Source organism: Prionailurus bengalensis, chromosome B3 (genome assembly GCF_016509475.1).
Source record: "Prionailurus bengalensis isolate Pbe53 chromosome B3, Fcat_Pben_1.1_paternal_pri, whole genome shotgun sequence".
Taxonomy (NCBI): Eukaryota; Metazoa; Chordata; class Mammalia; order Carnivora; family Felidae; genus Prionailurus; species Prionailurus bengalensis.
In genome coordinates this window covers 36,352,120-36,378,892 of record NC_057355.1, presented here as the reverse complement: position 1 = coordinate 36,378,892, position 26,773 = coordinate 36,352,120, and the positions used below count along the sequence as shown (strand labels likewise).

The 26,773-nt window shown below is 52.0% G+C and overlaps 1 protein-coding gene across 3 annotated transcripts in view; it reads left to right on the top strand.

Annotated features, from left to right (window-relative positions):
- Positions 1-26,773, top strand: part of PAQR5 (progestin and adipoQ receptor family member 5) — a 71,519-nt gene that overhangs the window by 10,866 nt on the left and 33,880 nt on the right. The window contains exons 1-2 of one of the 3 annotated variants that reach the window (XM_043554040.1): positions 1,805-1,920; positions 22,558-22,702. In XM_043554040.1, the coding sequence (XP_043409975.1) occupies positions 22,652-22,702 (51 nt within the window). In that variant the 5' untranslated portion in view covers positions 1,805-1,920; positions 22,558-22,651. Of the gene's footprint in view, positions 1-1,804; positions 1,921-19,397; positions 19,490-22,557; positions 22,703-26,773 lie in introns of those variants that run through there. The other 2 variants (XM_043554038.1, XM_043554039.1) reach the window with 2 other exon arrangements.

The window sequence follows — 26,773 nt, the reverse complement described above, 5'->3', positions numbered from 1 at the left end:
TGACCAACACGGGTGCTTTTCCATGTGGCCCTGGGAGGTGTAACACGCTCCCTCTCGGGAAATGTAAGTAATAAAAATCCTCTTTCAAGGGCATTAGCTCCTCCGCGTGTCCCTTGGTCACTTCCGTACGTTAAAACCCTATGCATACAGTTGAGACAACAGTGCCCCTGGACAGGGACAGAGTATGAGGGTTTGTCGACTGCCGGTCCCAGTGAGGCTCCAAAACTGTCACCGTGTGGGTGGTTAAATAAGCAGGCTGTCCGGGGGGAGGGGGAGGCTTCCTGGAGGAGGTGGCCTGGAGATGAGGAGAGGCCTCGGTGGTGGGGATGGCAGGAGCACAGATTAGGAGGCACAGGGCCGTGGAGGTGGAGGAGGGTGGGCAGAGGTCCAAAGTGAGGCTGGAGAAGAAGATAGGAGAGGGGGGCAGGTCTGATCATGGAAGGGGGAGAAGAGGTAGGTGATAGGGTCCAAGATGCAGGGTGGGTCCTGTGGATACTTGTTGAAAGCGGGTTTTTTTTTTAAATTCCCAAGACTACTTTGACTTTGTGTGAGCTCCCTGTGGGGGCTTAGGGTGGGGCTGCTTCTGATGGTGAGTCTAAACAGTGACAGGTGGTCTAACCCCACATTAGGACCAACCCAACTCCCAGGAAGACAGTGGCCTCCCTGCACCTTACCCTTTTTTTTTTTTTAACGTTTATTTATTTTTAAGAGACAGAGAGACAGAGTGTAAGCAGGGGAGGGGCAGAGAGAGAGAGAGGGAGACACAGAGTCCGCAGCAGGCTCCAGGCTCCGAGCTGTCAGCACAGAGCCCGACGCGGGGCTCGAACTCACGAACCGCGAGATCGTGACCTGAGCCGAAGTCGGACGCCCAACCTACTGAGCCACCCAGGTGCCCCCTTACCTTTTTGATGGCACGTTAACACCACCCATCCATGGATGAATTTGCCTCCCCGCCTTCACTCCCCCAGCTTGCAACCACCAGCCCCACACCGGCACCCTGCTCCCACCCTTCAGCTGCTTACACAGCGGCCCTGTTTCCCCTCCTGTCTCCAGAGAGCCTCCACCAGCGTGGTGCTTTCTGTCTCCCCCGTGAACACCCCCTCCTCTCTTCCAGAGCCTCCCTCGGGCTCAGATGCCAGCGGGTTTTGAGCCGCAGAGTGGCATCTGAATTGGGAGAAGCATTCTTAAAGACCAAATAGCCTTCGAACCATGGCGAGCGGGGTGTTTTAGTGGCGGAACGTTCGGTGATGGCATTGCTGTGCTGGAGCTGGGGGGGCCCTCGCCGATCCATGCTGCGGCACACCACGCGGCGTCTTTTCGGGGAGGGTGGCGGGGGGGGGGGGTGGTTTGCCTGTTCCGATCACGTGGGCCTAGGTCTCGGGCCTGTGCGCTCCGGGTGAGCGAGTCCAAAGGGAGTTCATACACAAACACACGCACACAGCCGGCGATTACGCATGCTACCTTGCGATTTCTTTATTGTTGCCCAGGGAATTATTTACCTTTTTGAGAGTGGAATTTGTGGGGAAGTAATGTCGTATTCACCGAGTGCTTATCTAGCTCTTATGAACTCTGAACTGGGCCGTGTGCCGTGGGTCTTAGAATGCTGCCGTATTTGCTTTGCCTCCCCAGGAACGACACCGTGTAATGATTCACCAACGTGCTGTGCAGGCCCAGCCACCAGCGCCAGCGCGGAGGATAAAGGGAAGCCAGCTGGGCTGTGGTTGGCAGAGCAGACTTCTTGAAAGAGGAAGAGCTCAAGCAGACAGTGGGTGTGGAAAAGGTGTGGAGAGGAAAGGAGGGGAAAGGAGGTCTGGGGAGGAGGCCCCTGGTTCTCGCAGTCCGCGGGCCAGCTGTCCATGGGGGAGGTCGAGGGGCAGGAGGATGGCAGGAGGATGGTGATGGCTTCCCTGGGGGCAGCAGGTGAGCCGCTGGGATGGGAGGGGACGGGAGGCAGCAGAGTCCCCGTGGGCTCTGTCAACAGCGGTGGGGGCGGTGCTGGGTCCCCGCTGCTTGCAGGGGAGCCCTGGGGCGCCCTCAAGCTAGATCGGCGGGGATGGACTCAGTGACCTTGCCCTTCCGTGAGGCTGAAGTGTCCTTGGGATGCCCCCAGAGCAGGGAGCAAGTGTGTCCCCAGATCGGAGCTCCCTGATGCCTTGTGGGCGGGGGGGGAGATCCTTTTGAAAGTAGGGGTGGGGAGCTGCAGCTGGAATGTGGGATGTTAGTAGTTCGTTTCTCGGATGTTTTGGGGACACATCCTCTCTAGAACCTGACCGATGGCTTACAAACCAAAAAAAAATGGCAGTGATAAAAAAAAAAGAAAGAAAGAAAGAAAAAAGGAAATTGTGTGAAGGAGGATGAAACATTTGGCTTAACCATGAAGCTGGGGAGAGGATGTGGGAGGGAGAAAGTGAGAGCCCTGCTGCCCTCCCCCCTCCTCCCTCCTCCCTCCTCCCTCCTCCCTGCAGTCAGGCTTGGCTTAATCACTGTCCTCCCGGACGAGTTCCTCTGAGTCCAGCTGATGCTCAGCAAGCCTGGGGGCTTCGGGACTTACCCCAGGACCACCGTGCTGTGTGATCCTGTGCTTGACAAGCGGCCGACGTCTCTGGGTCCGGGTTTCACACCGGGCATCTCTTCTAGAGAAATTTTGCCCTTTGGATGCTTTTGCTTGCCGTCCTCAGGGCTTCCTTAAGACTCAAAAGAGCAGAAGAGGGGTCTGAGGAAGTGAATTCCCCGGGGCGGGGGATGGAGGGGGGGGGCCAGCCGGGACGGGTTGGGGGGGCTCTTGGGCCAGGCTGGGCCAGAAGGGCCTCCACCCCGCCTGCCTGGGTGTGCTGTGCCGGAACACCCACGCTTCATTGTCCCAAGGCCTCAGATTTGACTTTCAAAGGAAAAGCACCCCTCCTGATAAGGTGGGCCTCGTTCCATTACAGCCGGCTTTGTTTGGGCTCCGGGGCGTGAGGAGGACAGGCCTCTGTGGGTGACATTGTCCCTGCAGTGGGTGAGCAAAAGCGCTTTGTGCCTTCAGCACCGCAGACCAGGCACCTGCTGCTGCGGGCAGGTAGGCTGCCTCCCGTTTTCTCATGCTGGGATGAGGAAACTGAGGCACAGGCAGGACACGCGGCGTGTGCAGGGTCCCTTGGGCCTCCCAGGGACAGCTCAGTCAGACGTGCACCAGGTCTTTGGACTCCTTGCCCTTGTCATCTTCCCGCAAACCGTTTAGGATGGGCCCTAATGCGCCCGGGTTCTGTGCCCTGATTTCTCCCCCATGAGCACCAGCTGCTGCCCAGTGCCCGTGGAAGCGGACTCACTTTGCTCCGGGAGGAGGATCTGGGCCTCTGTGTGGAAAGTGAGGGGACGGAAATTTCCTCCCATAATTTCAACGAATCCCGGCGCCACCTCCCCCTCTCCCCGGTGTTCTGGAATGTATCTTCGGCCCTTCCTTCAAAGCCCAAACAAATGAATCTGTAACGGTGAAATTCACCGTGTTGAGGCGACCCCTTTTCTACCTCCTCACACAGATGCAGCCCAGTGTGACATCCCTGGGCCAAGAAGCAAGAGAGACCTTTTGACGGGGCTCGCTGCTTCACGGTGCTCTGTGGGACGCCGTGGGGACATGTGCTGGGGAGACGAAAATGATCGTTTTCTTCTCACTGTTCACGTAGAGGCCTGGTGTCCCCCCCCCCGCCCCACTCCCCCCGGGCAAAGTGAATCATTTTCAACACCAACCAGTGGCTGCAGGGGCTTTTGGGAGCAGGCAGGGATGGCCGGGGTCAGGGACAGACGCAGCCAGAATCCCCCCCTTCCCACTGTCACCCGCTCGCCGGTTCCTCGCCGCGGACCCTGGTGGCCCAGTTGGGTTCTGGGCAGACCTGAGGGCAGGGGCGCAGGCCAGCTGGGGCCTCAGAGGCGGTCCAGCAGCGGAAGTCCAGAGAAGGCGGGGGGGGGGGGGTTGCCGTTTCCACCGTCCTGAGCGCTGACCGCACAGTTGTGGGGGCTGATCTGGAAGGACCTCTTATTCCCATTTTCAGGGGCTTTTGACGAATGCATTTTGCCTCGGCCCTTGAAAAAAGCCTGTGCTTGACAATGCTAGAATAAAGACCTGTGGCACGGGTCAGCCCGTGGGGCTCTGAATCCACCGTATTCAAATATTGTGCAATGTATTGGCTAGGATGTGGGGTTAGCAGGAAAAATAACGTTCCAGTGAGGAGGAAGGAAGGTCAGCTTTGCAATCTACCTGGTAGCCCACGGCAGGCCCGGGGGGGGGAGGAACGTCCTCCGTCGGGTCGGCATAAATTCGGGGGCACCACTGAACCCCTGCTGTGCACCAAGCCCGAACCGGGCCGGAGAGGTAGTCACTCTGGGGGTTGTGAAAGTGCCCCCGCCCCCAGGGGCATAGGGTCAAAGCCCAGTGGAGCATACACTGCCCATAAGGGCTTGGAACAGACCAAGGGACTTTGAAGACTGCGTGTGACGGAGGCTCCTGCCTATCTGAGCTCCTCGGTGGCTATGGGGCCACGTAGAAGCCATACCCTTTCCTGGCTGGGCCCTCTGTCCTTCCCTGACCCTCAGCGTCGTCTGGTCTCAGCTGAGGGTTTGGGCACCTCCCCATCGCCCTGCCCAGTCCCTGCGACCCTCTTCCTTCTGCCAGGTCACACTTCCCTGGCTCCTCGCTGCCCCTGACCGTTTGCCTGGCACCCGGGGGGCTGTGTGCCCTGGGTAGTAATTCCATGGACTCGTTTTCCCACCAGTTCGATCAGTCGACAGCTCCCCCCACCGCCCCAGGCCCAGTGGGGGAAGATCACGATTGCTAAGGAAGGCAGCTCACGAATTCTGAGCAGCTGAGGAAGGAGTCGGGGAGGGAGGTGGCTTTGAGCTACCTGGCGCAGAGTGGGGCTGCAGCCAGCGGTGCGGGGTCTGGGCCTCCTCCCCGTGCCCCCCCGCCACCCTCGTTCCTTCCCCTCCTGCAGCTCTTGTCTCTCTGAACCCTGCACTGCCAGGATGCCGGCCCACATTCCTGCCCTGGGCCTTTGCTTTATAGTCCCCGTCCCTGGGGGCACTCTTCTGTCCTCTGCCAGGCCACCCTTCCCCTCTCAAGCTCGGCTTCCCCTGGGAACCTTCCCTCACTACCCGACACCCTTGCTCTGGGCCCCTTCTCTGAACTCCCCTACCGCACTGGGCAGATCTTTTCTGAGCTCTCCCTAGCAGGTCAGGCGCTGGTTTCTGGGACTCGCCGTCCAGGAGGGAGGCGGATGTGCTGTCCCCGGAGCACCCGTGCAGCAGGACTGGCAGAGGAGGCCCAGGGCAGATGGGAGGTGAGGGGCTGGCGTCTGAGGGGCTCAGGTGGACGCTGAAGGGGAGATAGAATTTTCCAGGCCATCTGCCTGCGGAGGGAGCCGCGTGCACAGAGAGGCGTGGCGGGGTGGTCAGATGACGATTCGAGTGTGGATGTGTGGCCTTCAAGGTAGCTGTGAATCCCCAGGGGGGTGTATCCGGGAGGCGGGTGGCCCCTCAGAGAAGTCTGTCTCCTTCCTTCCTGTCGATCCCTCAAAATATTATGAAATGTGTCCTCAGAAAGAAGGGGTCTCTTTGAAGGCAGCCGTCATTTCTCCTACTCTGCCTAGCAGGGGCTGAGTCATGGGCACCTGCTCACTGAGCACGCACTTTCCACCCGCACACTTTCCACCTTCTCCTGCGGACACTGGTCCCCAGCTCCCCGGACTTCTGCTCACTTTGGGCTCCGAGTGTTTTGTCTTCCGAGTGGATCTAGGCCGCGTGGAGGTGGACAGTTGTCCCAGGATGGGGCCATGCCTGGGAGTCGGCACTGGAGCTTAATAGCCCGGCGGGTCTCTGGGCTGCCCCCCCCCACCCCCCCGAGGATTCTGACTCCAAAAGCCCGAGATGGGCTCAGCCTAGTCTGTTCTGTATTTCCAACAACAACCCCTGGGTTATTTGGATGCACGGCTGAGTTTGGGACTTAATGTGAAAGAGGTTTGCCAGGCCCCTGTCCGGACCCCTGACTTCACCCTCCTCCCCAGGGTAGGTGCCTCAGATCTCATCTGGACACTTCCAAGGTGGGGGGCTCAGTGCCCACGGAGCAGGCCTTCCTCAATGGGGGACAGTGCCTCTGCGGCTTGAGCTGAAGCCCGCCTCCCAGGAGAACCCCCCTGGGGGTCTTGGTTCTGACCTTAGGGGCTGCATGATCTCCTTCGGTTTTCCACACCTGCTTCCCCAGGATGTGGGAAGGCACCGCGTGCCCCATCCTCGCCGGTCTCCCTCCTCTCCTTCCTCCTGTGGTCTGGGCTCCCTTGCAGGCTGACAGCCTTATCTCAGACTTTAAGTTTCTCATCAGGTTAGAGGCTTGGGAAGGCGGTAGAGATCGGATCGTGCGTTCTCCAGCAGCCCCACACTTCCCCGTTGGGGTGAAGGGGTCCCCCAACAGTCAGGGCCTGCATTCACCTTCCGTCAACCTGGCAGGGACTCACCCTTTCCCAGCCCGGGGGGGAGGAACCTGCCCACGCGCGCACCCCGGATGGAGGCCAGTGAGCTGCGAGATATGGACGCCCTGGTGCTCGCTCCGCAGAGCTCAGTGGTAGGTAGGCCAGCTCTGGGTGGGTCAGAATCTCAGCTGTCTCGTCTCTGGCTGTGCCTGTCGTCACCGGGCTTCACCTTCCCAACCTGACTTTTGGAGAGCTTATTCTAACTGAGCTGTGGTGGGCTGGGGGGAAGCAGTATGTTTTAAAGCTTTCTAGGTGGAGGGCTGCCTGGGGGTGGCTTAGTCGGTCAAGGCTCTGACTCTTAATCTCACTCAGCTCAGGTCAGGATCTCCGCTCGGTTCATGGGATCGAGCTCCGCGTCAGGGTCTGTGGGCTCTACGTTGATAGCGAGGAGCCTGCTTGAGATTCTCTCCTCTCTCCCTCTGCCCCTTGCCCCCCTCCTCTGTCTCTCTCCCCAAATAAATAAACATAAAAAAAATAAACAAAAACTTTCTAGGTGGTTCTGAGTTGAGGACCACCGGGCTACATGCCCAGCACCCGTAGGTCTAGCTCCGACTACCCGTGGGAAGAGTTTACCCTGGAGTAAAAGAGCCAAGGCCCTCTTGCTCTGTGTGTCCCAGAATATGGAAATGTTTTAATATATTACATGTATTTCACAAAGCTCATAAGAAGGCATTTAAAAATTTAAATCAAATATTCAATAATTAAAAGGACAAAACTGTATTAACATCTTAGAACATCAAGTAACTGTAAAATTTATAAAGACAGACATAGGTCTAGTCTACGTTGAGAGCTAAACACAGATGAAGCATCCAACACATTAAAAGCCACACGCTTCAAAAGCACCACATCCAATGGTGAAACATTGGAAGTTGCAATATTATCTGATTCCCCTTTTAAAGCAGAGTCTTTAAAAAGCACGCTGGTGGTATCACTGTGTCTCGAATATGTTTTTCTCTGTAAGATTTTCTAGCAGAAGCTGTTCCTGGCTCTAACCCTAGCCGGGGAATGGTGAGAAGATATATTTGTGAGATATCTTCGAGTATTTTCCGCTGACAAGGCCTTCTGGCTTTTTCTCAGGGCCTGCAGTCGTTTATTTATAAGGAGCCCTTGTTTTTGTTTTTAAAGCATTTCCAGCTTATCCTCCAGTTCTTTGGTTTTATCTTGTTCTGATGGAGATTCTGAGGCAACGTTTCTGGTGTCAGTTTCACAACCGTCATGTTGATATTCCAAATGTTCGGAGAGTCTCCAAATAGAGTAGTAATTATTCCTGCTACAGAGTTTCACATTGTCTCCTGCCAGGCAATGCCTGAGCAGGACTTGAGACCTCTGTCACATCTCAGGGTCTTTTGTCCTTTTTTTTTTTTTTTTTTTTTTTTTACATTGTGCTTGTCTCCTTTTTATTTATTTATTTTTTTTTAATTTTTTTTTTTTTAACATTTATTTATTTTTGGGACAGAGAGAGACAGAGCATGAACGGGGGAGGGGCAGAGAGAGAGAGGGAGACACAGAATCGGAAGCAGGCTCCAACCATCAGCCCAGGGCCCGACGCGGGGCTCGAACTCACGAACCGCGAGATCGTGACCTGAGCTGAAGTCGGACGCTTAACCGACTGAGCCACCCAGGCGCCCCGCTTGTCTCCTTTTTAAAACACGTACACAAATCGAGACGTAAGTATGATGGACTCCCACGACTGGCCTCAACAGTGACCAGCTCACGGCCAATCTTCCTTCACCTCTACCCTTACCCACCACCCCCTGCGCCCAGCTGGAGTCTGTCGAAGCCGGTCTAAGACATTATCTCATTTCACCTGTAATCCCTTCACTATACCGCTCGGAAGGAGAAGGGCCCTGTAAGACACCCAGCCGTGGTTCTATTATCGCACCCTAGGAATTGATCGTTTCTCACCATCATAAAATACCCGGCATTCAGAGTCCCCCAGTTGTCTCATACATTTTTTTTTTTTTTTTTACAATTGGCTTGAGATTTCAGATGTTAAAAATCCTGAAATAAAAAAATCGGGGAGCAAGCAAAAATAACACCCTTTTGGCACTGACGTACAGGATTTATGAACAGAGCATGGCAACCACCAGGCAGAAGGTTCCACACGGATGGGTCAGACCCTGCCTTTGGGGTTCAGAGGGCAGTGGGCAGCAGAAATCATTTGGTGGTTCGGCAACCAAATTGATGCATTCAGTCAGTAGTAATACCGTGCCCGGTCCCGGGCAGGGCACCGTGGACATAGCCGTGAACCAGGCAGACTCGAACCAGGCAGTCTTGACTGAGGGGGGCCAGGGTCCTGGCATTTCACTGTGAAGCTTGCGCGTGGGATGATAGAGACTTTTGCAAGTGATCCTTGAGTTTAGCCTTGAAGAATGGGTAGAATTCCATCAAGAAGAGAAAGTGGAAGAGGAGGTGCCCCACTCCTAGTAAACAGGAAGTGCAAAAGCATGGAACGTTCAAGGACAGAGAAGAGAGATGGGTGTGATGGGGTGGGGGGCGTGTGGTGAGGCGGGCGGTAGCTGAGGCTGGGGCTGTCGGGGGGGGGGTGGCTGTGGAGGCCTTGAGGTTATGCTAAGGAGCGGAATCTTCTGGGCCCTTTCAGAGGAGACCCCATGCCTTGGTCTGTAGGAGCTTTGTTTGGACCATGAGTCAGGAGAGCAGAGCCTTGGAGGAACCACGAAGAGTTATTTGGATTTCCAGGCCCTTCCTGGAGCCCTCCATCCGCTAGACCAGGAGTCCTGCATGCGGTGGTGGGGGCAGGCCTGTGTCTGTCTTGAACTCCATGGATCTCCAGGGCGGGCACGGGGCCTGGCACACAGAAAGTACTCACTCCGTGTCCGTTGACTCATGACCTCCTCCCGGTGCTCCCAGTGCAGGGCACTCCTGCCCACTTCCACCCTCACCGTGGTCATGACAGAGGGAGCCCCCTTTAGCTTCGCCTGGGGGAAATGTGGTGGCTCTTCCAAAATGGGAAGGCTTTAGGCTTTAGGTGCCCCAGGTACCCTGAATGGGGCACTTCAGGACCAGGGTTGCCCCTGGGTCAGCAGGCAGGACAGGGCACAAGGAGGAAGGCTCAGATACGAGCTTCTTGGTGGGTGTGTGTGGGGAAAGGCTGGTCTTTGCAACCCATGGATTGGCTCACATGGCTGATTTCTCAAGACTCACCAAGGGCTGGAGGACTAACTCATTCACCTATTTCCTTTTAATAGCGTTGCTTTAGTGAAAAAAAACCACGTAATAATACACATGCTCATTGTGGGCAAACGCTAGTGTTCTAGAAAAGGAGGAGGAAGAGAGTAAAGCAGATACCTAGGGCTCACCACTACCGTCTAGAGGGAACCGCCGTGAACACACTTTGGGGAACATCCTCGCAAACACTTTTCTGTCCATAAATACAAGCAGTTAATGGTAACACGGTTTTATGTGGATGGTGTTACAAGATTTATGCTGCCCCATAACCCGGGGTTTTTTTTGTTTTTTTTTTTACGTTTAACAGCATCTCACGACACCGTTTCCTGTCAGTAACCACACAGATCTGTAACATTTTTAATCGCCGCACAGTGCCGTTCTGCATGGGTGTACCATAACTTACCCAGCCAGCTCTGTGTTGCCAGCAATTTGGATTGTTTCCAGTTTTTCACAATGTGCTAAAGAATATCATTCAGCTTCTTCAGATGTGCGGTAATGGCCTAGCAGTAACTAGCCAGAAAAGCCGGGATCGCTGGAATAAAAGCAAAGGTTCGGTTCATTCACCGAGTCCTAAAGCCACGCTGGGAGGTCGCCATGGCAACCCCTCCCCCCGCTCGTGGAGTGCCCATGAGCTACACCTCCAGCCGGGGAGGTGGGTCAGAGCTGAAAAGGAAACAGTCTATTTTTCAAGCAAAATTATACCCCCAGGGCAGAAGGGGCATGAGTGTTAGTGCAGAACCGAGATGGTCTAGGGCGACGTGGTGATAAGAGCCACTTTTTATTGAGTGCTTGTTATCGGGTAGATACCATGGTTTTTCATCCCTGCAAGAGCCATTGATACCTGTATCATCCTCATTTAGCTGATAAGAAAATTCAAGTGGCAGAGGTTAGGTGATCGCCAAGGGGCACACGGTAAACGATGGAGCCAGGATTTGGAATTGTCCCGCAGCCACCGCTCAGGACCATACCAGCCTCTCCCCGGCCACCATCCCTGAGACCCCCAGTCCCGACTCCCCACCACCTGGTGCGTTCATTCCCACGGCATTCAGAGGGCGCGCGCTGAGCCTTCCTCTGGGCTCTTCTGCGGGCTCCGTCCTGGGCATTTCCCACCTGGTACCCCCCCACCACCTCCATGCTGAATTGTGGACAGCTCCCCGCATGTGCACTCCGCCTGGGCCCCTGCTGCACCCTCAGTATATTTGCTTAATTGTTTTAATATTTATTTTATTTTATTTTATTTTATTTTATTTTATTTTATTTTATTTTTGAGAGAGAGAGAGAGAGAGACAGAGTGCAAGAGGGGAAGGGGCAGAGAGAGAGGGAGACAAAGAATCCGAAGCAGGCTCCAGGCCTGAGCGGTCAGCACAGAGCCCGACGCGGGGCTCGAACTCCCAAACCGAAGTGGGACCGAGCCACCCAGGCGCCCCTGCACCCGCAGTGTAGAGCGGTCTCTGTCCTCCGTGGCGGCGGCACTCCTGTTGATTCTTCGAGACTTGGCTCAGACCTCGAGGTTTTCAGGAAGTCTTGTCTGACTCTCTGGTGTGGTGCCCCTCCTCCGTGCTCCCCAGAAGCATCTGCTGTGTTTGTGTCACTTGTCAGTGCTGATCTCCTGCACTGAGAATGTGAGCTAAGGGATGGGAGGGTTCCCCCCCGTTTCCTACGGTAGCCTCGGACACATCGTGGGTGTTCAGTAATGGGTGCTGAATGAATGAGTCAAGGACCGAGCGTCTTCCTGTCCACTCTCCATTTCTGTCCCCTGCCCTGGGCAGCTGTCCCCAGGGAGAACACAGGGATGATTTTAACCCGGCGTCTTGGATGAACATGCTGTCTACCAGCAGCTACTCCGGGCTGCCCCGCCTCTCACCTGGCTGGTTCCCCCACATTGCCCCGCAGCACTGGCCCCCAGCCTTTGCCCTCCTCCAGACCGGCTCGCCCCTTTCTCTCACAGTTCTTGCCTTGCCCTGCCAGAGAAACCGAGGTACTGGGAGAATCTTCTGGATCACGGCTCCTGCCCTCCCAACTGTGTCAGCTTTGCTTTACCAGTGCCTGACTTTTTCTCGTCCCTTGGGTCTTCTGTCTGCTCTTCTCCCTCGAGGGGACCTTTGAAGGTCACTTCTCTCTGCCTCCTAAATCTATCTGTAGCCTTGATTTCTCCTCCAGGACATGGTCACGTACTTTTAAAACGACAGGGGCGCCTGGGTGGCTCAGTCGGTTAGGCATCTGACTTCAGCTCAGGTCATGGTCTTGCGGTTGGTGAGTTTGAGGCCCACGTCATACTCTGTGCTGACAGCTCAGAGCCTGGAGCCTGCCTCGGATTCTGTGTCTCCCTCCCTCTCTCTCTGCCCCTCCCCTGCTCTCCCTCTCTCCCTCTCAAAAACAAATAAACATTAAAAAAAAACTTAAACATTTTTAAACCGCAAATCCGTGCAAGTCAAACTCAACTTGACTGAACTCTGTCCTGGTCTTTCTCCCCTCCTTCATGGGTGTCACTATTTCCCAGCCCTTAGGAGATGCCGCTTTGAGACCCGGGCTCGCTGTGATCAGACACCTGACCTTGATCCCCAGAACCCAAACAGCACATCTCCGGCCAGGCCTGGCAGGGGTGAGCCGGCTGCTGTGAGCCTGACAGTGCTTACCTCCATTTACCCAGAGGAAAGGGACAGCCAGTTGTAGCCATGGGTGAACTTGACCTTCAGATTTGCCAAGAGAAACTGGAGTCCAGGTTTCTATATGACATCCCTTGATTTTTTAATTTTTTTTTTCAACGTTTATTTATTTTTGGGACAGAGAGAGACAGAGCATGAACGGAGGAGGGGCAGAGAGAGAGGGAGACACAGAATCGGAAACAGGCTCCAGGCTCTGAGCCATCAGCCCAGAGCCCGACGCGGGGCTCGAACTCGCGGACCGCGAGATCGTGACCTGCCTGAAGTCGGACGCTTAACCGACTGCGCCACCCAGGCGCCCCATCCCTTGATTTTTTAAATGTTGGCCTACGTTTGTTTTTCTCGATAGACCCGATTCTTTTTTACAGCAGTGTTAGGTTTTTGGAAAACTTATGTAGGATGTAGAAAGCGTTCCCGATGCCCCCTTCCGTCCTACCCCTTTCCCCTATTATGAATAGCTTGCGTTGGTGTGGTACATTTGTTACAACTGATGACCCAACAGTGATACGTCATTAACTAATGGCCGTAGTTACATCAGGGTTCACTCTGGTACATTCTGTGTGCTTCGGCGAGGATATAATGTTGATGTATCCACCATGGCAGGATCATGGCAGTTTTGTTTTGTTTTGTTTTTTTTTCCCTGCTTCTCGTTTTTGAAACACTTTGGAAGCCCAGACCCTCTACTTTCCACACTTTCCTCCCACGACACGCCTCCTGTTCATTTTCTCCTCCCCACCCTGCAGGCAGCTCTTACCTCTCTGAGCTCTGGAGCTGCCTATCCCTGGACAGGGACAGTGTGCTGTCACACTTCTCTCCTATCAGACGATGAAGTCCTTGAGGCACTCAGAGAAGTCTGAAAGCCTAGAAGTCTGCATCCTCAAGGACAGGCCTTGAGTGCTTTGGAATTGGCTCCGTGCTTGGGTGTGTGCTGGGTCCGGGGCTTCCAGGGAACAGGCTTTGGGTGCAGTTGATAACGGGGAGAGCAAGCATATGGCGAGTGACAGAGACCTGGGCAAATCTCAAGTTTCAGTGGCTGCAGGGAGGGGAGAAGAGGTGTCTCAGCAAGGAGGAGAGTTGAGGACAAACTGTCTGGATGCTCGAATCCTTAGTAGGAGCGAGCGGAAGTCTCCGGAGGGAAGGGAAGGAGGCTTGGAGCCATCACGAATGCGATTAGTGGCCTTATGAAAGCGGCCTGAGATGGCTTCCTTGCCCCTCCCCCCATGTGAGGACACAGCAAGAACTCTGCACCCAGAAGAGGGCCTTCACCATGACCCCGAAATGCTGGCACCCTGATCTTGGACTTCCGGCCTCCAGAACTGTGGGCGATAAATGTTTGTGGTTTATAAACCCTCCACTCTGTGGGATTTTGTTGAGCAGCCTGAATGGGCTAAGCCAAAGTGTGTATATTTGTGATTTATATTTTTCTGGAAGATTTGGAGAAAATAAAATGTTATATTAATACAAACATAGTTAAGTGATTCTCACGTTTTCTTTTATCTATTTAAAAAAGGTTTTTTTTTTAATGTTTTATTTATTTTTGAGAGAGAGATAGAGCGTGAACAGGGGAGGGGCAGAGACAGAGGGAGGCACAGAATCCGAAACAGGCTCCAGGCTCTGAGCTGTCAGCACAGAGCCCGACGCGGGGCTCGAACCCATGAACTGTGAGATCATGACCTGAGCTGAAGGCGGACACCCAACCAACTGAGCCACCCAGGAGCCCCCACACATGTTTTCTTATAGATACTTTTTTCATTGAGGTAAAATATGCATGACATAAAATTTACCATTTTAACCACTTTTAAGCATAAAGTTCAGTAACATTATTTATATTCACGATGTCGTGCACGCATCATCACTATCCGTTTCCAGAACGTTCTCAACATCCCAAACAGAAACTCTGTACCCGTTAAACAACAACTCCCCATTTACTTCTCTCTCCAGCTCCTGGCGACCTCGATTTTATCTTCTGCCTCTATAAATTTGCCTATTCTAGGTACCGTGTCTAAGTGGAATCGTATGGTATTTGCCCTTTTTTAATCTAGCTTATTCACTTAGCATAGTGTTTGCAGGGTTCCTCCACGTGGTGGCATGTGCCAGAATTTTATTCCTTTTTAAGGCTGAGTAATAATCCTGTTGCACGCATGTCCCACACTGGGTTCATTCATTTGCTGACGGACGCTCGGGTTCCTTCCACCTTTCGGGTATTGTGAATCCTGCTGTTCGGAACGGGGGGGGGGCGGGGGTACAGCTATCTGTTTGGTGCCTGCTTTTAACTCCTTTGGGTATATGCCCAACAGTGGGATTTCTGGATCATCTAGTAATTCTCTGGTTAATTTTCTGAGGAGCCGCCATATTGTTTTCCATAGTGGTTGCCCCGTCTTACGTTCCCCGCCAGCAATGTGCCCAGGTTCCTGTTTCTCTACATCCTTGTCAACACTCGTTGTTTTTGATCATGGTCACGCTAGTGGTATGAAATGGTATCGTACTGTAGTTTTGATTTACATTTCCCTAAGGACTAGTGATGCCGAACTTTTCATGTGCTTATTGGCCGTGTGTGTGTGTGTGTGTGTGTGTGTGCGTGTGTGTGTGTATTTTTTTTTTTTTTTTGAGAAATGTCTATTCAAGTCCTTTGCCCATTTTTGACTTGGGTTATTTTTGTTGTTACTGAGTTGTAGGAGTTCTTTATGTATTCTGGATATTAATCTCATCAGATATGTGGTTTATATATTTTCTCCCATTCTGTTTTTCACTCTGTTGACAGTAGCCTTGGAGGCACACGAAAAAAGCTGATTTTCACATGCATTTTTAAAGGTAAAAACGCCTGTCCTGTCTCCAGGTTCCCCCACTGGCTTCTCATGAAACCTGAACTCCTTCTGTTAACGTTGCTTCTTTGGGTCAAGTGTGGGACCTCTTGTCCAAAATCCCATTGATGAAATTCATGCATCCAGGGGTAACTTGGATTGGAGACCTCTCAGGAGCTTCCTGATCTCATGTTTCTAGTTTTCTAAAGCAAGCATGGGAAAAATTTCCCCACCAAACAGCCTTCTTTGTTTTTGCTACATATGCCCAACTATGAGTTTTTTGTTTCCCAGCATAATTTTTTTTTTCAGAAAAGAGGAAGTGGCATAACAGTTGGGTCCATCCAGAGTTTTTCATATTCGGGGCCACTGCATTCCCTTAGTTTTGAACAATGGCCTGGCTGTATGGGCTGTTTGGGAAAGACACTGTAGCCTGAAACTCTCCCCATCCATGCTTGTTTGGGATCCTTCCAGAAGGCACCTGACACACATAATCAAAGAGACAGAGAAAGAGAGGCAGAAGAAAAACAATGCAATACAGATTGAGATTTATTCCCAGGTACATGGTCTCCCACTTGTAAGAATTGTTTTTTTTTTTTTATAAAGGAGACTTTAATTTTTTTTTTAAAGTCTATTTACTTATTTTTGAGGGAGACGGAGATGAGCAGGGTAGGGGCAGAGAGAGAGAGAGACTCCCCAGCAGGCTCCGCACTATCACTGCAGAGCCTGACGTGGGGCTCGAACTCATGAAACCGTGAGCTCATGACCTGAGCTGAAACCGAGTCTGACGCTTAACCGACCGAGCCACCCAGGTGCCCCTTGTTATAAAGGAGACTTTAATGATCCCTTTAAAGAGCAGAGTAGGAAGATGGAGAGAGTAGCCACTGCAAACTTAGCCAATCCAATTGCTCGTTCATAATTTCTGTATTTCATCAATTCCTACGTATTGTTGTAAATGTTTACTTTTGCAAGAGAGAGAGGGGGGGAGAGTGGGCTCCACACTGACCGAAGAGAGCCCCATACGGGGCTTGAGCTCATGAATCCTGAGATCATGGCCTGATCTGAAATCCGTTGCTCAACAGATTGAGCCACCCAGGCGCCCCTTGTTTTCTTTACAAGCTCTTTCTTTCCAATCAGTGACGTCATCCCCTGATTGTGATTGGCAGCATTTTTTTCCCCGTCTTACTAGTACCCAAAACAGTCGTGTGACTGCCAGCGGAGAGCATCTGAGTGTGTTGAGATACGGTCTTGGGCTCTATCAGTATTTAGAAGTACCTGAGAGCCAGGGGATCCCCCCCCAACCTCATGGCCAGGTGGCCTGGCTCAGTGAGAGTCTGTGGCTGAGTTCTGCCGCCATCCGCATATTTTTCAGCGGGTGCAAAGCAGTAGGATGGCCTGTTTCTGCAGGCAGGTGAAGTCCCAGCAATCTGCCCTTTTAGGAACCCTTCTGCGCACCTTTTCTGAACGTGTGAGCCAAGTTCGTGCAAATGTGTCTGGGGCCTGCGTCAGCCGGACTTCTTGCCGGGTTTTGGCCCCCAAATCCTCCCTACTGGGCTCACCTGTCGCTGTCTTTGCTCGTGCAAGAGTGGGGGCACCTGGGCAGTGCCTCTCATCAGCTCCCAGGTCTCTATTCCATTCGTTTCTCCAATTAAACAGCACCCCTTAGCGCTAAGTCACAAACCCTCTTAGGTGGATCGGAAAAAGCCCCAGTTGCACCAAAGGTGTGGCCTCTGAAGTGTGAGTGTTTCAAGATGCTAATTAATCGCCACCCCAGGGGTGTGGGTTAAAACTAACATTTCCATATCACGCTGTCTGTGCGAAGCCTTTGAAAGCAAATCACAGGCAGCATAATACCAGCAAATGAATACTTCCGATTTAGGATACATTTTGTAGCAGCGGCACGAAACGCAGCTTCTCAGAGCACAGACTTCCAGTCACCCAGAGGGAAATGAGAAGGTTGTGCACGTCAGCTGTGTTAGTCATTCCAAAAAGTGGCTGTAGTTACGAGGATACTGTCGTTGAAGATGCATATGAAGACTTTGAATGTGCGTACTTCCGTGAAATGTGAGTGGAAAAGCAATATTTTAAAATTATTACATTGGGGGGTGCCTGGGCGGCTCAGTTGGTGGAGCGTCTGACTCTTGACTTCGGCTCAGGTCGTGATCTCGAGGTTCCAGAGACGAGCCCCAAGTGGGGCTCTGCACTGATGGTGTGGAACCTGCTTGGGATTCTCTCCCTCTCTCTCTGACCCTCCCTCCCCACTCTCTCTCGGTCTCTCTCAAACTAAATCAACATTAAAAAAAAAATAATATAATTTCCAGTATTTCAAACAGCAGCTTGGTTCGTTGTCTCTTTCTTCAGAGACCTAAAACCAAGATTAAAGAAAACCAAAAGGCTTCGGATCCTTCCGAAATCGAGGCACAATGTCAAGTTTTGCCGATGCGTCGACAGTATATTGGTGTTCTATGTGAGATTTCATTTACGTGAGGGTTCCACAGCTAAAAGGTTTTAAAACAACTAAAAAAGGGGGGGACGGGCTATAACACACTCTCAAAGATCTGCCGACTTTTCCTGAAACAGCCCTAAAAAATGGGTGTTTTTAAAAAATATTTTTATGTTTTTATTTTATTTTTGAGAGAGAGAGAGAGAGACAGAGTGTGAGTGGGGGAGGAGCAGAGAGAGAGGGAGACACAGAATCCCAAGCGGGCTCCAGGCTCTGAGCTGTCAGCACAGAGCCCGACGCGGGGCTCGAACTCATAGACTGTGAGATCATGACCTGAGCTGAATGAAGTCGGACGTTTAACTGACTGAGCCACCCAGGTGCCCCTGGTTATTTTTTGTTTGTTCTGTTTATTTTAAAAAGGCAAATCATAACGAGATCACCATCAGATTTCAGGCTAGTCCGCTCAGGTCCAGAGCAAACAAAATTAATGCGAGGTGAGATTTGAACCTGACTGCCTCATCTCTATCAGGCTAGTGCTCCGTCCATATTCCTGAAGGTCCTTCCCCCCTGGAAACTTTATGCTACATACTGTGCATCCTACACAGGCCTTGAGGACTCAGCCAGCAAACCTGTAACCTCCCAAATATGTCTACATGTAAGATGGCTGAATATAAGTCGATGGAATGTTTTCCCTCTAAGGGGGTCCAAAACGTGTGTAACTTCTGGGGATATCAATGAACTAGTACACAATCGGTCTCTAACATTAATTTACTAATGTGGTCAGGCGTATTAGAGTCCCTCCCAATATATTCATTTTTTTAATTTAAAAAAGTTTTTTTTAGAGCGAGTGTGAGTGGGGGAGAGGGGCAGAGGGAGACAGAGAATCGTTATCAGGCTCCATGCTGAGCACGGACACGAGGCTCCCTCCAGGAACTGTGAGACCATGACCTGAGCCTGTGAGATCAAGACCTGAGCCACCCAAGCGCCCCTACGTTCTGGTTTTTATGGTGTTGGTGAAATTGGGAGCTTGGCTTATGATGGCAAGTGGCTCCAGAGACCAGTGAGTTCATTTTCTGTTCAATTGTATCTGCAGTAATTAACAACGGCCACAACATTTGAAGCATCAGCCATGCTTTAGGACTTCCCGTGACCATCCAGGGATGTTTCGCCATTTCGGCAAACATAAAAGTTTACGTTTCAGGTGCAACATGGCAATGTTTTACCGGAAGAGTTCTTATTTCCTTGCCAGAAAAACATGACGTGAGAAATCTCCCGCTTTTGAAAGAGCAAGGTCAAGTCTTACCTGAGAGATTGTCTCAACCTGATCAACAGACAGGAATGGCCATCGTCCAGCCTCTAGGTCATCAACATCATCATAAACACTCTGTACTTTCCATCGTCTCTCAGTAGCAAAGGGAAATTAAGTCCTAGGGCTTCGAATAACCTTGATTCAAATCCGAGTTCTACCAGCTACCAGTTGTGTGATCTTGGGAAAGCCCCATAGCTATTCTACCCTTCCATTTTCCTGCCTATAAAATACAAAATGAGGGGCGCCTGGGTGGCTCAGTCGGTTAAGCGTCCGACCTCAGCTCAGGTCACGATCTCGCGGTCCGTGAGTTCGAGCCCCGCGTCAGGCTCTGGGCTGACGGCTCGGAGCCTGGAGCCTGCTTCCGATTCTGTGTCTCCCTCTCTCTCTGCCCCTCCCCCGTGCATGCTCTGTCTCTCTCTCTCTGTCTCAAAAATAAATAAACATTTAAAAAAATTTTTTTAAAGAAGAGTCAGATGCTTAATGGACTAAGCCACCCAGGCCCTTATCCACTCTGCCTCGCCTCCTGAGACGGCCATGGTGAGGATAAATGAGATGGGGCAGGGGACCAGCATGGGCTTGGTGCAGAGTGGGTAAGAGTTTCCCTCCTTCTCAGGGCGACTTTTGCCAGCCAGTTGGGTGCTTATCCGTCTCATCTCTCTCTTTATACATTTCTTGGGGACAGTGACCCTCTTACTAATCTTTTTGTTCCCCTGTGTCGTAAAAGAAGAGAACGTACGGAGGATGCCTACCCTCCTCTATTCTGCATGTCACAAACCTATATGATTTTTATGTTCCCTAAAGTCTCAGCTTTTCCTTCAGGCTGTAGCAGCCGATGGAGAATAAGCACCTAGGCATTTAGCCTTCCCCTTACTTGCCGCGTGATAAACGTGCAGTAAGCGGTGACTGAAGGAAGAAATTGGTCATTCCGGTACTGTGATTACTGCCGATGTTGGAAGTTTAGTCTGGTCATCCTACCTGGATGGTGTGTGCTGGGCAGGAAGGGACCATTTCTTTTCCTTTTCTTGCCCGTGACATTGAGGCTACTCTAGGGAGAACTGGAGGGCCAAGATGGGCAGGTCTGTGGAGGCTTTCCTGGTGTGCTTGGGGTCCCCCCAGTACCGGACCTTCCGTTCGTGTCCTGCCACTGGGTGAATGCATGGTGCTTCCGGGAGTGTGGGAGTCTTGTTGATTTAGGCCTGCAAAACCGAGAGAACCGTGGCCTGCTCACATCGATGTTGTTTGCAAAGTACTAATCTGGGGGGAGACTGGGTGGCTCTGTCAGTTACACGTCCTGACTCTTGATTTTGGCTCCGGTCATGATCTCACCGTTTGTGGGATCGAGTCCCGGGTCAGTCTCTGCGCTGACAGCTTGGGATTGCCCCTTGCCCCCACCTGCACTCTCTCTCTTTCTCAAAACACATAAACTGGGGCGACTGGTGGCTTAGTCAGTTGAGCGTCCGACTTCAGCTCCGGTCATGGTCTCGCGGTCTGTGAGTTCGAGCCCCGCGTCGGGCTCTGTGCTGACAGCTCAGAGCCTGGAGCCCGCTTCGGATTCTGTGTCCCCCTCTCTCTCTGCCCTTCCCCCACTCGTGCTATCTCTCTCTCTCTCGAAATAAATAAACATAAAAAAATAAAATAAATACACTTAAAAAGTATTAACTTTTATTTTTTAAACCTGGGTAAAATGTACCTGCGCTTTAAAAAATTATTTTCTCAAAAAAGCATTTTCTTTATTATTCGGTAATGTGGAAACATTACGTAAGTTTTTACTGTGGTAAACTATGCACAACATGAAACTGACCGTTCTGTCCATTTTTAAGTGCAAATTTCAGTGACATTACATTCAGAATGTTGTGCAACCATCACCGCTACCCGTTTCCAGAACTTTCTATCATCCCAAACGGAAACTCAGTACCCATTAAACAATACCCCATTCCTCCCCCCACACGGCCTCTAATCTACATTTTGTCTGTGTGAGTTGGCTCACTCTAGGTGCCTTGCATGAGGGGAACTGTACAATATCTGTCTTTTTGTGAGTGGCTTACTTACTTTGGTGTGATGTTTTCAAGTTTCACTCATATTGACACATGGAGCAGAATGGCATTCCTTTCTTTTTTTAAAATTTTTTTTAATGTTTATTCTTTTTCAAAATTTTTTTTAATATTTATTTTTGATAGAGAGAGAGAGAGACAGAGCATGAGTGGGGGAGGGACAGAGACAGGGACACACAGAATCCGAAGCAGGCTCCACGCTCTGAGCTGTCAGCACAGAGCCCAACGCGGGGCTCGAACCCACAGACTGCGAGATCATGACCTGAGCCGAAGTCAGACGCTCAACCGACTGAGCCACCCAGGTGCCCCTAATGTTTATTCTTGAGAGACAGAGCACGAGTGGGGGAGGGACAAAGAGAGGGAGACACAGAAACCAAAGCAGGCTCCAGGCTCTGAGCTGTCAGCACAGAGCCCGACGCGGGGCTTGAACTCACGAACTGTGAGATCATGACCTGAGCTGAAGGGGGGTGCTTAACAGACTGAGCCACCCACGCGCCCCTTACATCAGTGTTTTTGAAAAAGAAGCAACTTTATGACGATGAAACATACATTGCATGTTGCACCATAGTCCCAGATAAGAACACATAGAACGTAAAGGACTACACAGTAGGGAGCAAAAGTATAAGCTACAGAAACCAAAATACACTTCCGTCCCGAGCGCGAGCGGCACTGCTGGGACGAATGGTGTGAAAGAAGCATTTGCTGAAGGCCCAGGACGACCTGGCAGTACCTGCTGAGTTGCCAACCATCCCGGGAGGGTCCTCCCCAGACACCTGGGCAGGTGGCTTTGCCTGCAGGCGGACGAGGTTGGTGCCACACGAGGGAGGTGCAGGAAAGGTCTCTGGACTTTCAGGGGGAAGGACAGAATTCCTCTGGGGGAGCTTTAAGGAGGTGGCAGATTTCTACTCAGCGATAATGGGGGCAGGAGAGGCGTTAACTAAACTCCTAGCGCCGCCCTTTCTTGGCCAAGCCCAGCTTGGATGCTTCTGTTTCTTAGGCCTGGATTCCTCTTACTCGCAGCTGTTAAGCAGCCTTCATCCTGCATTTAAACGGCCTTGTTACTGGGACTTGCTCTGTCTCCCACAAGTGCCTCCGATTAGCCTGTCTGGTTCTTTTATGTGTCATGGGGCAGCCACGCTCCCGGGAGCCTTCTGGAGGAGCTGCTTCTCTTTGGGTGACCCGGGGCCTGACTCCTGCCTTCCTCTGCCCACTGGGGGGACCCAGACTTGGGATCACGCTGTCCGTCCAAGGGCAGCACCCGACGCAGTGGAGAGTCAGCCTTTCCAGCTCTCCCCTCGCTGTGCAGCCTTGGGAAAGTCACCCCACCCCTCTGACCCTGATGTGCAACACAAGGGGACCGGGTGGCCTCCACGGCCCTTCCAGCTCTAAAATGTTATGATCGCCCATATTATGATTTAATGACCTCCCTCCAGCGCTCTTGGAATAAATGACTCAGCGGTCTGATATTTTTGCGGCTGGTTTTAAGGAAGCCTGATGATTTTGCCATGACAGGCAAGTTTTTGTTCCGTGGTTCAAAGCCTGACGGTCTTGATCCAGCTGGAGTTAGGCGGGGGCTGACCGGATTTCTTCACGCTGGCCTCTTTCAGGGGAGCATCCTGGGCACCGGCTGCTGGCCAGAGGCACCCCGGGCCATGTCAGAACTTTGAGCAGGTGACAGAGAGCAGTTGTCACAGCCTCAAGATGCTGAGCCTGAAGCTCCCCCGGCTGTTTCGCATCGACCAGGTGCCCCAGGTATGTGCTCTGGTTCCGGTGAGTTCCAGGCGGAGGCCAGGCGTGGTGTCTGCACCGGAGTGACTATTCTGTCTTCAGCCAGCCTGTTCTGTGTAGGCCTATTCTCTTTTTATTTTCATTAAAACATTTTTGTTTAGGTTGATCTATTTATCCTGAGGGTGAGAGCAAGCAGGGGCGGGGCGGAGAGAGAGGGAGGCGGAGAATCCCGAGTGCAGAGCCTGATGTGGGGCTCGATCTCGTGAACCGTTGAGATCAGGACCTGAGCTGAAATCGAGAGTCGGGGGTTCAACCGACTGCTCCCGCCCGGCCCGTTCTCTTCGAGAAGGCCCTCCCCGACTCCCTCGGGGAAGTAGAGCTTCCTGTTTCGCCACCTCCGTGGCACCTGGAAACAGAAGTGGTCCTGAAACTGTCTGGGTTGTAACCCCTCCCTGTGACATCTGTATTGTATCGGGAAGTCATTATTGAGATTACACTTTCTAGCTGAAGAGAAGAAGCCAGTGGCACCTGACCGGGTAGAAGGTGTCTTTGGGACCCTCCCTTGGGTGCTTGAGAGCAGGCCAGGGGCGGAGTCACCTCGTGTGTGGCCTTGCCGTTGTCCTTATCACTTGTGGGAGGCTCAGGCCAGCCCTGGTGGGGGGGGGGGGATGAGCAGGGTTGTCAAGAGGGCCTTACCCCCTCCTGTCGTGGGCTCCCGGGGCCAAGAACTCACACGGGGCCACCCCAAAAAGCCTGGTGCACGTCGATACGATAACCTGCATTTGTAATAGGCCTTAGGCGAGGCCACCGCTTGTGAGCCACGGCAAGCTGAGTGGAAAGGAGGTGTCCCTTCTGTCTGTGACATCCTCCAGATGAAACGTCCCACCCTGAGATAACACTTGTTCATCTTCGGTCAAAAAGGAAGGAAAGTTGACACTGAGCTCAGGGTGCGACCAGATGATGTTTTCTTTCCAGGGCAGGAGGGGCGCACCAGCTTGCCGTGGCTCAGCACCAGGCGTGGAAGATTAGGAGCAGACCCACGGCCAGACTTTGTCCCGAGAGCCCGTGAAACTAGGTGACTGCAGCAAGGTGGCACAGGGGTGGCACGATCGGACACGAGGCAGAGGACAGACAAATGAAAAATGAGGCTGACCTCGCAGGACGCTGCCGACCAGGGCGCCCCCTCTGTGCTCCCAAGGCTGTGTCTCCTCCTCTGTGATTCATCACTCAGTTCTGCCCCCAGAGCACTCGTGGCTGTGGTTAGTGGGAGCACGGGGTGATTCTTTGAGTCATTCACTCTTGAAATGTTTATTGCCTGCCTGCTGCGTGCCAGGTGTTGCTCTGTGCGGGGACTCAGAACAATCGGGTACGAATCCCGCCCCTGAGGACTTCAAAATATGCAGGAGTGCTTCTGTTGCAAAGTGGGCCGGGGTGTGTCCCAAAAGACCCGGAGGAGGGTTGGTCCCTTCCGTCGTGGGAGAGGAAAGCCTCAGGGAAGGCCGCATGAGGAGGGAGATCTTTAAGATGAGCTTGAGGGTAGGTAGGATGTGGGAGGCGGGGAAAGCATGCCAGGTGGAGGGACTGGTGTGGGCAGAGGCCTGGATACGGGAAACCACCGGGCAGGTGTGGGGACTCTGGGAGGAGGGATTATGGGTTCTGCTGAGATGTCCCCCTGGGCGTTTTGGTCAAGGTTGGGTTCAGAGTATGTGCCCAGGAAAGACATGAAGGAGAAGTGAAAGTCTCAGTGGGCGCTTTGGGGAGCGATGTGGGTTTCGGAAGTATGGGGACCAGAAACCCCCCGAGGGCTGAAGATGAACGCGCCTTCTCTGTCCAGTTCTTCATAGACAGTGGAGGTGACAGTATCCTTTTTTTTTCCTCAATGTTTTTGTTTATTTTTGAGACAGAGAGAGACAGAGCATGAGCAGGGGAGGGGCAGAGAGAGAGGGAGACACAGAATCCGAAGCGGGCTCCAGGCTCCGAGCTGTCAGCACAGAGCCCGACGCGGGGCTCGAACTCACGGACCATGAGATCGTGACCTGAGCCAAAATCAAGAGTCAGATGCTTAACCGACTGAGCCACCCAGGTTCCCCTAGAAGGTCAGTTTATTTGAGGATTTGCTGGGAGTAGGGAACAAGCAGTTTTTGCTTATTAAGACCGATGCAACCAGATTGAGAAAAATGCGTGACGTGCATGAATATTTAACACAGACCTGGTACAAACACCGAGCTTACTTTCGGGGGGCTCTGTGGGTTCTGATGCTCAGTCTGCGGAGTGACCTTGGACAAGATGTTTCCTTTCCCTACCTCAGTTTCTGCACCTGTAAAGCAGGGTGATGAGAGTATCTGCTTCCTGGGGTCACGGGAAGGATTAGAGGAGCCCAGCACATGGTGAACAGTCAGTAATGGTGCTGCCATTACCTGTTTCATACGGAGGCCCCGGATAGCCTCTCTCTTTGTATATCAATGAGCTGTGTGGCCTGGGCGACTTCCCTACCCTCTCTGAGCCTCACCCATCAGCGGGGGCCAGAGCACCACCTCCCGGCATCGTCAGGGTTATAATTCCGGCACATTCCTGGCCGAGAGATTGCTCACAGGAAAGGACAGCTTGTCCCTTTCCTCAGAAGGTGGGATTTGGGTGTGTGACTCAGAATTTCTAGCCTCCTTTGTGCCTAAAAACAGGTCTGGGTACTTTAGGGAGTTGTTCATGATTGCAGGGATCCTTATATATTGTTCTTGACTTTAAAAGGAATGCTTTTGGGGCACCTGGGTGGCTCAGTCAGTTAAGTGTCCAGCTCTTGATCTCAGCTCAGGTCTTTTTTTTTTTTTTTTAATTATTTTTTTAACGTTTATTTATTTTTGAGACAGAGAGACAGAGCATGAACGGGGGAGGAGCAGAGAGAGAGAGAGGGAGACACAGAATCGGAAACAGGCTCCAGGCTCCGAGCTGTCAGCACAGAGCCCGACGCGGGGCTCGAACTCACGGACCGTGAGATCATGACCTGAGCCGAAGTCGGACGCTCAACCGACTGAGCCACCCAGGCGCCCCCCCCCTTTTTTTTTTTTAAAACAGCTCTGTTGAAAAATAATTCACATGCCTCTCAAGTCCTCCTTTAAAAGTAGTTCCGTGGGTTATAGTACGGCGGCACACAAGACGTATATTGCACAAAACTATCACCACGGTCAATTTTAGAACATTGTCATTACCTAGAAAGAAACTGTGCCAATTAGCAGTCGTTTCCCACTTGCCATGGCAACCACCGATCTCCGTGGATTTGCCTGATCTTGGTATTTCATATAAATGGGACCACACAACAGGTGGCCTTTGGCAAATGGCTTCTTTCCTTTGGCACAATGCTTCCAAGGTTCGTCGATGCTGTACCCTGTAGGGCTTCCTTTGTTTTTATGGCTGAGTGATATTCCCTTGCGTGGATGTGCCCGTTTGTCTATTCATTCATTAGGTGGTGGACCCTTGAGTTTCTGCTTTTGCCCGTTGTGAATCATGCTACTGGGGACATTTGTGGACAGGTTTCTGTGTGGACATGTTTCCGGTTCTCTTAGGCACCCCCTCAGGAGTGGGATGTTGGATCACGTGGTGACTCTGTGCTTAACTATTTTTTTTTTTTTATTGTAGTACAATATAGTTAACCTAAAGTTCACCGTCTTAACCAATTTTAGCTGCAGGGTTCAGCGGTGTTAAATATATGCAAATTGTTATGCAACTGTCCCTGCCGTGTATTTTCCATAATTCTTTGTATCTGGTAAAACGGAAACTCTCTACCCATTAAACAATAACTCCCCACTTGCCCTGTCCCCCTAGCTTCTGAAAGCCATTGTTCTACTCCCTGGCTTTATGATTTCGACTCTTCCAGTGCCTTATAGAAGTGGAATCATATGGTGTTTGTTTTTTTTGTGACTGGTTTATTCATTTCACTCGGCGTGGTGTCCTCAAGGTTCATCCCTGTTGTATATGTCAGAATTCCCTTCATTTTTTTTTTAAATTTTTTTTTAACATTTATTTTTGAGACAGAGAGAGACAGAGCATGAGCAGGGGAGGGGCAGAGAGAGAGGGAGACACAGAATCGGAAGCAGGCTCCAG